A 14441-nucleotide genomic window follows, 5' to 3' on the forward strand; every position below is an offset into this window, starting at 1 on the left:
GGTGAGGAAGCGGTCACAGACAGATCCCTTTCTTCACAGCCTTTATTCCTCTCTATGTTCTGTTTCGGGACGACGTGCATTTCATACCTGGTGTATTCTCTAAACCCTGCTCACTGATCCTCAGGTGGATGTCCCCTCAGGCAATGGCCTGGCTCACCATATCAGAGCCTGTGGTACAGGTATGGACACAGACAGACAGACAGACAGACAGACAGACAGACAGACAGACAGACAGACAGACAGACAGACAGACAGACAGACAGACAGACAGACAGACAGACACACACACAGACACACAGACATACTGACTGACGGGAATGTAGAGTATATTGTATGCAAGTGCATAGGCAGAGACTTTGAGGGAGAAAAGCAGGTAGTCAGCCATGCGGGCGGGCAGGAGAACAGGCAGTCAGGGTAGGCCGGCTGACAGGTGACAGGTCAGCGGTATAGGGCCATCTCCTGGCTCCCATCTAAAATGAGATGCTGTGCAGGCCACCAGAGTGTGGTAGTCTTTCTTTTTCACTTCTACTACACCTGCTGTTCAAGACAAGCCCACAAATAGGAGATCTGGGGAGGGAAAAACAGGGATTACTCTGGCATACCTCTGCCAGAAATATGTACATTATTTTATTACTGTGGGGTAAATATATCTAAAAATGTATACTGTAAGTAGATAGATCTTTTGTTGATTTAGTATGAGCATAGTGCTCCTGTTGAAAGTAAGGAAATGTTTTCTGTGTGTTGTCTTATCTTCATTGGAGGAAGATGGACAGTTTGGTACCCAGGCAGTTCTATTTAGAGACAGACACTGCAATAGAGCAGTCTGGCTATCTGCAGTCCACTGAGCCCTATGGCTTCCTCTGGAATGAGGTGTGCTTCCCAAAGCGCTGGTGTCAAAGGTGCCTGAGACTTGCCTGAGGAGAGAGTGAATCAGCCTGCTGATAAATAAGTAGTGTTTATCACCCACTCACCAGCAGATAGAGTTAGACCGGAGAAAAGTTCTGATTTCTAATCAGGCATCTCATCCACAACACCTCACTGCATGATGAGCAGCAATAATCATAGCCGGAATATGGCCTTCGGATCGACAGTCAGAGAACTCCTGGGCGTGAGTAAAAACACAGACAGACAAAATCCTTGCCATGTGAGACGAGAGGGCAGCCGAGGGGCCTTGACAGCCATTACAAGCCCTGTGACATACCACTACACATGCTAGTGCCCTGGCCCTCTGCGGGGTCAGCGACAGCACAGCCACACTAGGGCCACTCCTCCTCACAACAAGTCCTCATTTGCAATTAAGTTTGTGTTTGGAGCCATCTGAAGCAGCATGCCACCGTGTGCCTTAATGAAAGCAGCTCCCTCTCCTATATTTATATCTTTAGGCACTGGTAATAAGGTAACTGATTCAGACACTGACAGATGGCCTCTGCTTGCCTCTTAGATGTGCATAATTAGAAGACTGTCTGCTCTTTTCTACAGCAGCACTCTGCCTCTGCTTCTGCTGGTTCTCAGAATATGCTGCTAGGAACGGCTGCAGTGTTGGCTCAGCCTTTAATATACATTACAATACATTATTTATCAGCCAGCTAGACCATTCCTGCTGTTTTACTCCATATGCATCCTGTAATGCATTACCGCTGATGTGGTTTCATCCCAGGACTGTGGGATCATTCGCTAGTGCCTTACCAGGAAGCCTTAGCCACCAAGCTGCTGTAAGTCCCATAGGCTAATGCTCTGACCTGCTCACAACATGCAGTATACATTGCTGCTCAGATGAAGCAATCATTTCAGGGAATGTGGATCTTCATGTGTGCGTTATAAAATACCTTTTGGTATGTGTAAAGTATTTTTAGTTTGTATGAGAGATTTGTCTGACAAAAAGTTCACTGCAATCTAATCTCCCATGAGCTGCATTGGCAATGTTTTGCCCTGTAGGTCTGCATCAGGTCTGGTCTATGTTAACAGAGGGATGTATGGAGAATGTTAGAATTTTTTATAAACTTCTCAGGCACATAACTTTTCCCTGTGGCAATCAGAGAAGTATGTATTCTGAGTAAATTGGGTATAGAAAGTACTCTGTTTGGAAATCAAGATTGATGGCTCATCAGGCGTTCTACTGCCATAGAGTAATATAATGCGAAGAGGAAGCCTCGAAGGAATGCAAACTTCTGCAGCACTGTCATTTTTTGCAAGGCTGGAGGTTACTGATTCTGATTGCGTTGTCTCCTTTGTAAGGGAAGTTATTTTCCACCCATAGGTTTGTTTTAAAATGGCGACTTTCTAATTAGGTCATGTTAAAATAATCTTTCTCACACATAAAAAAAAAATTCTCCTACAAAAGCCTCATAAACCTCATCAGTGAACGAAAATGCAAACAAGAAATGTATATATTTTTCAGTGCTTGTTTATGCTACAGTAATGAGCTTAGGAAGTGCCTTTTTCTAAAGTTTGACAACGGCATGTCCCCTTCTTCTGAGAGAGAGAGAGCGTGACAGCTAAAATCTTCATCAAATAACTCCCTTTTAAATGTGCTTCTCCCCAACACTGAGCTAGATGAATGTGCTATACATCAGCAGCAACTGCAGAGAGAGGGGTCACCCAGAGTTCTTTCCTGCAGACATTTTCAGTGCCTGTAGAGGGAGCTATAGCACTGCTGAACTATGTAGTGGAGAGCCTGATGGGAGATCACTTACTGCTCCCAACTAGAATCCTTCATGGGAAAATACTGTGAAAGTGAAGTCCTCCATTCTGTGGATCCGCTGGATCAACAGAACAGAAGTTTCTCAAACATACTAAATGAGCATGTATTAGCTGGCCATATTAATCTGTTTCAGAAGTTTAAAGTTGAGAACAATTTTGATTTAGATGAAATGGATGTAAGTATAAAAATGAAAAGGGGTTCATTTACACTTGAAAGCTGATTTTTGAGCTTTGCTGTCATTAGAGCGCTTGAAGTATTTAGGTAGAATTAATATTTTAACATATGAGCTAGTCTCGTCTGTCAGGAGTTCTGACTAGGAAGAAACCTGTATACCGTATGAGATTATTTGAACCATTTTCTTTTTGACACTGCCAGGTAGCAACTGTTTTAGACATCATTTGACAGCCTGTGAAATGCTGATTGCCTCTCATCACAGAATTTAAAGATGGTATTTGATAAATGTTTGATCCGGTGCAGCTGTAAACACAGTTGGCAGCTGCCAAGGCTGCTTTTTTGGGCTGATAGACTCCTTGTCTCCCAGATGAGAGCAGGACAGGGTCAGATCTGGATCCAGTGGTCCCGGGGGACCACCTGTGAGGTGTCGCTGCACAACCCCCCCTCCGCGCCGGCCGGGGCTATTACCCAGAATACCAGGACGGCCAGGATCAAAGGCATAATTAGCGCTGTTATAATTATTCTGTTTAACACCGTCCCCCAAAATGACATGTTTGGTGAGCACTGATCTGCCCCGTTTTGGTTTACTGCAATGCAGTAATGCAGTATGTATGACCAGAAGAGTGTGAGAGGAGTATAAAGTCAAACTGCGTGAGTGCCTGAGAAACTTCCTCTCGTTCCTTTCTCTGCATCTGCTTTCTTTCTGTTGAAAAAGTTGGAGGACTGTGTGTGGCTCGGCTGGCTGGCCTTAAAGGAGTGGGTTCTTGCAGTCTCAGGGGGGTTACACTCTTAAACTCTATGGCTGTGGGAGTTCTCACAGAGTTTGCAGTGGGAATGTGGCAGGGAGGGAGAGGGAGACAGCCCTTGATGGTGATGTGTGTGTGTGCATGATTTAGAAAGTAGTCTGAGATGTATTAATTATTAATGAATAGGATATTAGTATCTGGAAACATTAAGCGATGCCTTCTTTTAAAAAAAATAATCAGTATTGTTGTTATTGAGTCGCCATTGTGGATAGCAGTGTGTCAGTTGACAACTCTTGGGGCTAGCTGGTAACCGTAACCTTGAGATGCTTCCTCTTATAGTACAGAGAGCCTTTCTCTGGCAGACTGTTGTCCTCTTTCAATTAGAGCGCTAAAATAACAGATTTCCTGCAAAATAATAAATGTTATATGCAAGTTTATTTTAATAATTCATTGGCTTGTATTGTGAAATATATTCATTTTCATAAACTTTTTGAAATATGACAAAGTGGCATGAAAGAGGATAAACAAGCCAGATGATGTTGCTGTGATTAACACTGCAGGCCTCTGTGTTGGTGCATCCGCCGTGGTGCTTTGTCTGTGTGTCTGTAGCGGTTTTACAGTCAGGTCCAAAATTATTGCCACCCTTAGCAAAAAAAAAGAATGTATAAAATAAATAAAATACAAATACTGATGCTCTATGCTCAAGAAACTTAATAATACAAATGCTCTGAGAAATGTATTCTCTCAAAAAGATAGGGGTAAAATTATTAGCTGTTTTCAACACCTGACCTCGCGAGGATGACTACCCTGAGCCTAAAATATTTTATCAGATTGGAGAACACATTGGGAGGGATCTTCCTCCATACAGAATCTTTCCAGATCCTTGATATCCTTCGTCTCTGCTTATGGACAGCCCTGTTTAATTCAAACCACAGGTTTTCAATGGGGTTGAAGTCCGGAGACTGAGATGGCCATTGCAAAATGTTGAATTTTGTGGTCAATTAACATTTTGGGGGGGATTTTGATGTGTGCTTGGGGTTATTGTCTTGCTGAAATATCTACTTGCGGCCAAGTTTCAGCCTCCTGGCAGAGGAAACCATATTTTTGGCATACATGTCCTGGTACTGGGTAAAGGTCATGATGTCGTTGACCTTAAAAAGGGCCTCAGGACCAGTGGAAGCAAACATCAAAGCTCCACCACCATATTTTACAGTAATTATGGGGCTATTTTCTGCATATTCAACTTTATTTCGACGCAAAATGCACCACTGCTGTTCATGGCCAAAGAGCTTTATTTTCATGTCGTCCTACCAGAGCACTAGTTCCAATCCAAGTGCCAACGCCATTTAGCAAACTCCAGGCGTTTACATTTGTTGAATGACATGAAAATAGAGCTCTTTGGCCCCGTGGTGTGTGCTGTATCATAATGACTGCCTCTAACACGCTCACCACCTTCCCAGTCACAGAGGACACACCTCCCCAGGCGGCTGCTGCAGAGCCTGCGACCTGACCGCCCCTGTGTGTTGCTGTGACTGGGCAGGATTCGGCCCCGGCACGCTAATGTGTCTGTGAGTCGAGCTGACAGGGAGGGAAGGGAAATAGAGTCCACGCCACTCCCTCCCTCCCCACCTCCTCGGGGGGAAAAGGCTCGCATGGCGGATCTGTCACCCAGGAGGTCGCTCAGTGTTAACGCTCCCGACACGGATTAAACACTTGTGGCCAGTGCTGGAGCTTGGGGTCGGAGTGGCCACCACTGACAGGCACCACGGGGCCCCTGCTGACCACCCTGGTCCAACCCTGGTCCAGCCTCACTCCACCCTGCCTCCAGATATGCTCCAGCCTTGGCATGTGTCAGACAGGCAGGCAGGGAGACAACGGCTAACACCAGGCCTGCAAGCTAATGCTAATACCCTGCCGCTCTTCTCTTGTCTTCCCTTCCCTTTGATAAAGAGCCCACTATTACTACTGGTACTGTAGTACTGGCGCCTAACTAGCCGCAGAATTTTCTTAGCTAACATTCATTGATTTGGAAACCTTCAATTTCCTTGTTTTATTAATCATTATTCAGATAAACTAAATTAGATTCATAAATATTAAATTAATTACCAGATTAGAATTTGATTCAAATTGATGGAGTTTAGATATTAATTTGTTAGATTTACTGTTGTTCCATGGCATACACTACTTACAAGCCACTGTAGTAAGTAAAACAAGAGTTTCTTTAAAAAAAAAATGATATGGCCATGGATTATCAGAAACTCTTCTATGTATACCAATGGTTTATTTGTGTGAACTGTGTATACATTCTTTTGTGGAGCTTCTACAGCTGATATGGTCATGCTCAAGAGGGAGATGAGATTTCCCCTTTATCACTCTCAGTAGAATGCAGCATCTCTCTTTTCTCTCCCTCTTTTTCGCTCTCGCTCTCCCTAGTCGATAAGACTTGAGCTGAGCATATTTTAAATATTTATTCAGCGTTAGCTCCGAGCACCATGGCTGCCCACACACTCTACCTGCCCTGCAGAGAAATCTTATCTGCTTCCTCTCTGCCTCCGACACCCCCTGAAAGCCTGTCCCCGTATTGGCCCGAGCTCACCACAAATTACATGTCTCATTGCTCGGGGTTTACACATGCTTTAAAGCCTGCCGCCCAGTAGCATCCCCAACATTAGCCCTCAACCAGACTCTCTGTTCCAGCCTGGCCAGTGGGGGCCTTTGATTCATTATAAATCCATTTTTTTTGTATTTTAATTGAGGAAGCAATGCAGATTACTCCTAGTGCCCTTGATTTCACCCAGAAAAGTACATCTATATTACGTTTTTCCCCCTTTTACATGTTGGTATTTTGATCTGTCCCACGCACGCACGTGCACACACACACACACACACACACACACACACACACACACACACACACACACACACACACACACACACACACACACACACACACACACACACACATACCCCTGGAGCCTGTAGTCAGCCTTGTTAAACTTATTCAGCTATGTTCATGTAATCTGGCATCCATCCACATCCCCACTGACTGACCGCCATAATGCTGGTTGGCTTTCTTCTCTCCTCTCTCTCTGCTCAGTTTTTCTCTTAGCCACAGTAGCTTTCCAAGCGCAACCACGGGTAAATATGAGATGAACACAGAAGATAAAATATTTCCCATTAGAGCTGTTTACAGTAGTATTGTATTTGTAATTACTGTGTCCTCTGTAACACATGCGTAATGTCCGGTTAATGAGTGATACGCTATTGGTAATAATTGCTATAATTGTAGGATTAAATATAATTCTCTATATCATCACATTTCATTAGTTGGCATATGCAGTATATACTGTGGTATATGTTTACATGAAGCTGTGTAGACATGCCGGGTTTGGCAGACCTCCTGTCTAGTGTTAAAGTCTGTCAGTCAGTAGTCTGGGTTGGTAGACTGGGCCTCTCTCCCATTAATCAATTTGCAGGATGGTAGAAACTCTTGGAGAGGGCATCTTTGTCCTTTTGTTCCTGCTGCGGTCCCTTCTCCCCCTCCTGGGAGAGTGTGGGTGGTGTGAGCTGCCATGCTTGCTCAGCTTTAAGAGTTATTTTATTCACACTTTTAATCGCTGAGTGCTTTATTATTAGGTGCTGGATTCTGCTGGCCAGGGGATCTGCATGAGAAGGCGCAGAATGCATTTACTGGAATCATATTAATGGCACTATAAAACAAATCTGTCAGCCTGTTGTTAACCCCGCTGGCAGAGTGGCGCAGCCCAGGGTCGGTCCTTCTCCAGGCGCTTACAGGTGGCTAAGGAGAGTACATCTCCATCACCTACTCCAACGCGCGCTAATAGTTTTATTAATTCATTATTTTCCCCCTAGACACCCCATGCATGCATTATCATGCAGGCATTTTTCAGCTAAATGGTGTTTGTCAAGGGAGGTTTTCTACATGAAAGACACTCCTCCCAGACATACTAACACTTGTTCAATTACAAGTCGTTCATTTTCCATTTCTGCTGTGTGGAAACGTACCTTTCAGGTAGATCATTAATTATTAGCTTCCCTGCTTTCTGTTTGTTGCTTTATGTCCTTTTGGTGAAATAAATGACTGCTTTACCGCTCATGTAACATATTAGTGTTGTAGTATTTTGGACATTAAGGTTCCTGTTGTCATGTGTAATTTGTAGCGGGATAGAAAATACAGTAGGAAGGCTCTCAAGACTGAAATGAAATATAGCCCAACTTTGAGGCCAATTAAAAGGTGGATTATTTTCAATATAAATTTACACTTAAGCCTGACAGGTTGCACTTTGTCCACACCGTCCTTTAATCACTCACGCTTGGCGCTAATAAAACATAAACCACTTAGCGGGGAATTAGTTCCATCTCCATTTCACAGAAGCAGCAGAGAATGTGAGGAGACAGGAGGAAAAATATACCTCTGCTCATTAATGAGGGATATCTGACGGCTAAGAGGCAGCTCTGTGCGCCTGAGCGAAGGAATCCGAGAGGCTTTCCCAGATGTTCACAGTCAAATTTGTATTAGTGTTTAAAAACCGAGAGGGAGGAATTGAGAAGATATTTCTGACAGTTTTGGTTTATACCCTCATTTAGGCGCTCAGTTTATACAAAAGGCATTGTATTTCTCTAGGCTTTTATCTTGTCCACCAAGCCAGAGCGCGGTGAGCTGAAATTTGCATTAGTGGGCGATTATGAATACCTGTGACAGATTCTCTCTGCCGGCTCCCTGGGAGGAAATGAATTGGCTCCCTCTGTTGACTCGCACAGGAAGACAGAGACCAGGCAATTAGACTTTAGTGGTTTATGTAGCAGCTTTTGCAGGGAGGGCAAGAGGTTCAACATTCCTGCTGGGCTCATGTCAGTTTCCAGGCAAATTTTATTCCTTTCTTTTTATTTTAAAGGGAAAACTCTGGATATGACAGGCTACCTGTCTGCCAGCCTGCTGAATTCCTGTGGGTTGAAAACAGTGTCGCTTTAGAATAGCCTCATGCGAATAGAGGTGACAACATATGACGTAGGTTATTCATAACCTAAAGGAGACATTTTGAAGCTACCTCCACACATCATGCATATTCATTTTTTACCTTTAGGTTTTCCCACCAGTGTTAGTTGTCGCTGCATAATTCAGCTCATTTGTTATGGAGAAATTACAGTAACATATTGTTCATATTAGGTCTTCACATCTTGGTTATCCCACCGTGTTTCTGCTTGTTCCTACACTTCACATTACTCAGATATTATTGAACGAAGCCTAGGGCTGTGAGGGCCCAGTGTTTACAGCATTACTCATGGTTCACGTTTCCCTGGTGGCAGTTTGAATCCATTGAACCTAGGCCTTGTGTGGCAGTAGGTAGACTGCCCCAGAGCCAGTAGGGCTGGAGACAGGCTGATATGACAAGACCAGTCTGCTGTTTACAGGGCTCAAATGGAGGCCTGAAGGCCCCACCGGTTCACATCCTGTCTCAGGACTAAGTCAAACATATTGTTACTGTAACAAGCCCCAAGCAGTCCACACTCAGACTGCACAGCATGCTATTGTAGTGAGCTATTGGAGTGCAGGCATCCCAATTATCATTTCATTGGGTGTTCTAAGTTACTAGGTTTGTTTTCTTTCAACCTTTTGGTTAAGTTCTTCCTCTCATGAAAACAAAGTTTAAGAAAAGAGGAGTTTTTGAACCTTTCAAAGATTAAATTGTATTTTATCCCCAGGTGGTAAGGGTAGGCAACAACACAGCTTCAAGTTCCTTGGAGTCCACCTCACCAACAAACTATTATGGTTCCAAATACACCAAGACCGTCGTGAAGAGGGCACGACAAAGCCTATTCCCCCTCAGGAGACTGAAACGTTTTGGTATGGTCCCCTGATCCTCAAAATGTTCTACAGCTGCACCATCAAGAACATCCTGACTGGTTGCTTCACCGCCTGCTATGGCAACTGCTCGGCCTCCGATCGCAAGGCACTACAGAGGGTAGTGCGTACAGCCCAGTACATCACTGGGGCCCAGCTTCCTGCCACCCAGGACCTCTATACCAGGTGGTGTCAGAGGAAGGCCCTAAAAATTGTCAAAGATTCCAGGCACACAAGTCATAGACTGTTCTCTATGCTACCGCACGGCAAGCAGTACGGGAGTACCAAGTCTAGGTCCAAAAGGCTGCTTAACAGCTTCTACCCCCAAGCCAACAACTAATCAAATGGCTACCTGGACTATTTGCATAGACCCCCTTTTTTTACGCTGCTGCTACTCGCTGTTTATTATCTATGCATAGTCACTTTACCCCTACCTACAGTACTTGTACATATTACTTCAATTACCTCGACTAACCTGTACCCCCGCACATTGACTCGGTATCAATAGCCCCTGTATATAGCCACGTTATTTCATTGTGTTACTTTTTGAAACTTTAGTTTATTTAGTATTTTCTTAACTCTTATTTTCTTAACTGCATTGTTGGTTAAAGGCTTGTAAGGAAGCATTTCATGGTAAGGTCTACACGCGCACGTGAAAAATTAAATTTGATTTGATTTATAGAATGGCGTATATCCATTACAAAATAAAAAAATGCCAGAAATGGGTAAAATGAATGTCTACGCCAAGTGTTACCCAGTAATAGATTTAAACTACATTTTTAGGACTTTTTTTTTTATTTCTTTACGTCAACAGGCTAGTGCGCTCCTCCTCACACATAGTGGATAATTCCAGCTAGAGCCAGACTCATTAGGCTGTCACTAAATGGGTTTAAATGCAGCCGTCCAATTAGTGCTCTGCTGTGAAGTGCAGTGGGTGTTGTTCGCTGTTCTTAGCGCCGCTCCTTTACAGAATTATGAGGGATTACTCATTCAGTGTGATCCATCTTATTTCTACCAGGGGTCTTGGCTTTTCTCACTATCATCGCTGTGGAGAGGTAAACGTTGCAAATGCTCCTCCAGTTGCCATATGCGCCTTGTCACAGTCAGACAGCCTGAATGCTTCCCAATCTAAGAGGGTTAGATATGCTGTATAAGAGACAGCCTACTCTTGTCAGACTTTCTGTTCTGCAAAAAGGGACACTGCCAGCACATGTTATCTCTGTAAATAAATTGGATTTTGGAATATTAAAAATCCTTCCCAAAGGTCTCTTACTTCCCAGCCACTAAGAGGGGGCTCTGATGCTGTATAGCAGTGATCATCAAGTAAATTCAGCCGTAGGACAATTTGTTTTCTTGTGCGGATGGTCAGGGGACCAGAACATAATTACAAATCATTTGTAGACTGCAAATTGATCACAAGAAGCCAAAACAGATATAATATTTGACTAGAACATAATATTTCAAACATTGCTTACATTTGTATATGATCACATATCTCTCTGTTATGCGTGGGAATACCTTGAAGCTGATTTTCTGGTGTTTTTACAGTCTTTTATGTCCAACAATGAAAAAAAACATTGTGCTCAGAAAACGTAGGCCGCCAGTTGGGGTACCCTGCTGTATAGTGTCGTGGCATAGCTTTGCAGTCTGCTGTGTTGTTCATGGGGCATGGGTGGTGGGTAAACCCATTGTTTGTTTTGAGTGGTGAATGCTGGGATGTGGGAGGAGGACATTGTGTCCGTGATGTCTGGGCTTGGGTTCTGGCCCATGTTGTATGAGGGCAGTGCCACCCGCCGTGCTGTATCCGTGTTGTTCATGAGTCTCCCCCTCTCCCACCCTGTCCTTCCTGTCCTTCCAGATCTTCATAGTGACGGTGTGGGCCTGGGAGCTCTTCATGCTGCCTCTCTTCCTGCTGCTGCTCATTGGCTGGAACTACTTCCAGATCACCACAGAGAGGATCAGCAGCAATCAGGACCTGGTGAGTGTCTCCTATACTGTACTGTACTCCATACAGCTCTGGTCTATACTACACATGTCACAGCAGCTCTTCATGTTTCTCCTGGCCCACTCACCGGTCAGAGAGACAGGAAACACAGGGAGAAATACACTGGGGAAAATAAGCGACACCTGGAGGGGGTGGAGACAATCACAGGGACAGGTGAAACAGATCAGGGCGTGACAAGAGTATGCCCTTAGCATCATTTTTTGCTAAATGTATTAATAAAAAATATATGTATTTTTTTTACCATGTTGATACCAATACAGTATTATTTCAGCATACAACATTGTATTGATGTTGTGTAGATACTGTTGTAGACAAAGTGCATTGAGTACATTCTTAAGATGACATGGCTATCTCCTCTGTATCAAAGCCTAGGTTATGGAAATCAAGTCTCCCCTAGCCATGTCTGTAAAGGTTAATGCTGTTCACACTTCTCAATGCCCTCCAATTTCACTGTGTTGTAAGCCATCTCGACGGCCGGGGCCTTGGCCTGCAAACATCCCCTCCCTGCAGCAACGTCCCCATCCCCAACCCTAGCTCACTGATTGTTTGAGGCTGCTGGCAAAGATGCAGTCCCCGGGAAATGTTAAAGCCTGGATTCACCCTCATATCCAGTGTGGAGCCTCTTTCACCTCTCTGTGACCCTGTGCCCGGCAGTAACACAACCCTGTTCCCAGGCAATGTCACAGTGTGCACCATGCAGGGGTCAGGGATGACTTGATGTAAAGGGATCTAGGCAACAGCATCCAAATTAAATGTTTTTTTCCTCTTTCTGTTTTTCTGTTGTGTTTATGTTGTGAAGAAATTAGATTGCTTTGCTGTGACAGTGCTCTTGTGAGGAAGGCCCTCTTTCACCTCTCCTTTTGTGTGAGGTCACCCCTGTGATGCCGTCTCTATGGAAACAGGCCTCTCCCAATAGGGGTATATGTACTAGAGCAGAATTTCATTACTAGGTGTTTGTTCAAAATGCTCCAGTGCCCGCATGTGTCCTTGTCCATTTGAAAACACACTACCTCTCTCCATTCTCATGTAGGTGAACATGAACATGACCGATGATGAGGAGGAAGATGAGAAGGTATTTTATTTCCTTAATTTTGGACTATTCTATAGTATATTCTGTATGCCAGCTGTGCAAGTTCTAGTTGGGACTTTTGCATAGTTCCACTGGAAATCCTTTCTCAGAAGCTTGTCTTTACCCAAGACGAGAACATTTCATGCATTCAAAATTAGGACAGACTGTAGGTAAACAGTAGTAGCATGTGAACAAAGACATTTCCTTCAGCACCTGCAGTCTATTTCATTGAGTATTCAGTATCACTACAAATGTGCTCTGCCGCAGTGTCCCAGCCCTTTTAAACTCCAAATCTATGCTAAACTGCATCATTAATTGACGTTTGTCTGTCGTTGGAGATATTAGCAGCGAGTGAAGATTTTCTCACTAGACTTTTCTAAATGGGATGGTTACTATGAGATGAACCTTTTCCCTACAATAACAAATGAGGCTAAGAGTATGTACTTACTGTTCTATCAAGATTATCCGTCGCTTAAACAATTGGATCTCTATATTCATAATGAGGCCTTATTTATAATCGTTCATCTGAACTTGATAATACCAAAACAATTATTTGAATGCCTGTCCGCCAGTGGACGTTCAATGTATTCCATTCCAGCCATTACAATGAGCCCATCCTCCTATAGCTCCTCCCAACAGCCTCCACTGCTGCCCACACCAAAAGAAGAAGACAAAAGTGTCATGTCTTTTCCTCCTTGTTCCTCTTATCTAGACATTTCCCTTCATTTTGGTTAGGAGAGACAAGAGTTAATGGGATGTGTATTATTGCTTTATGGTGGAGAAGTGGGGAAGTGTGGAGCTGCTGCAAAGCCTCCAAGCAATGACCCCTCTGCAGTGCGCCTGGGCCCAGGAATCATATCCATAATGTGCTTAATATATTCTGTTGTGATGACCGGGGGCTACCATCATCTACGGAGAGGAACACCCTCTGCTAAAAAAACAGGCCTGTCCTCCAAATCCTGTCTGAAAGCACAGGCTAATTCATGGTATGTGTGCATACACGTAATACAGCTTACACTTAGTTGCACTGCGTTTGTAATCATAGCTTAGAAAAGACAACCCAGTCCCCAAACAAATAGTAATGATATGACAATTGTGTGTTTGCATGAATAGTGAATGAGGATGTGCTGCTTTTGTTGCTTTTAATACTTCTACTACTGAATAGGAGCATTAGTAGCAGGTCTTTATAATTTCATTCATCCTCAATGATTTGGCTTTTTTGTGTTTTTATTCTGTTTGTTTTCTCCTTTAGATTAAAAAATAAGTATGTTTTTAAAAAGCAGGGAGTAGATTTTTCCAAATACATGTCCATGTGTTGTGGAGCTCAGTGTAACGGCTTAAACCAAATCATTCTTGTTCCTTGAAGTCCTCTCTGAAAGGTTTAACGTGAGCCCACTAAGCCCATTCACACTCTGTGAAAATGAAATATCTGCTTTCATTGACTAATTAAGCAGTTGCCTGTGTTTGTTTTAAGATGTCAGCTTTAATTTAAAGTGGCTTATTTGAAAGTCGTGTTATGGTTTTTCTGTCACTTAAATGTGACATCAGGCAGACAGACCAAGCAATGTAGCTTTACACTTCATATCAAAGTGCTCTTTCAAACTGTTTGGGGTTAAAGAGTGATCAGTGTTAAATTTCATGACTTCAAACGCACAATTTTTTTATTGTAGTCCTTTCGCTAAGAAGTGAATAAAGGCTATTCCCTCTGAGAAGGTTACCATTGCCACTCAAATGTTTTTTCCCTGTTTTCCCCTGGAGGAAGGAGATATGTAAACTTCCGATAGAGCAGTTGGAATGTGAGAGCATGACGTTAAAGGGAGACGAAAGGCCCGGCTACGTTACATCAGGATAATACACAACAGATCTCTCTCTCTGAACAAATC

The 14441-nt window shown here is 43.5% G+C and overlaps 1 protein-coding gene and 1 long non-coding RNA gene across 2 annotated transcripts in view; one reads left to right on the top strand and one right to left on the bottom strand.

Annotated features, from left to right (window-relative positions):
- LOC110495464 (multiple C2 and transmembrane domain-containing protein 2) overlaps positions 1-14441 on the top strand; it is a 41073-nt gene that overhangs the window by 14543 nt on the left and 12089 nt on the right. Inside the window, exons 18-19 of the mRNA XM_021570741.2 lie at positions 11343-11462; positions 12520-12561. Coding sequence (XP_021426416.1) covers positions 11343-11462; positions 12520-12561 — 162 coding nt within the window. The remainder of the gene's footprint in view (positions 1-11342; positions 11463-12519; positions 12562-14441) is intronic.
- The window catches only part of LOC110495479, a 29793-nt gene continuing 26172 nt past the window's right edge, over positions 10821-14441 (bottom strand). The window contains exon 3 of the long non-coding RNA XR_005037744.1: positions 10821-11611. This is a non-coding gene — a long non-coding RNA (uncharacterized LOC110495479). The remainder of the gene's footprint in view (positions 11612-14441) is intronic.

The sequence above is a fragment of the Oncorhynchus mykiss genome, chromosome 2 (genome assembly GCF_013265735.2).
Source record: "Oncorhynchus mykiss isolate Arlee chromosome 2, USDA_OmykA_1.1, whole genome shotgun sequence".
In the NCBI taxonomy this organism is placed as follows: Eukaryota; Metazoa; Chordata; class Actinopteri; order Salmoniformes; family Salmonidae; genus Oncorhynchus; species Oncorhynchus mykiss.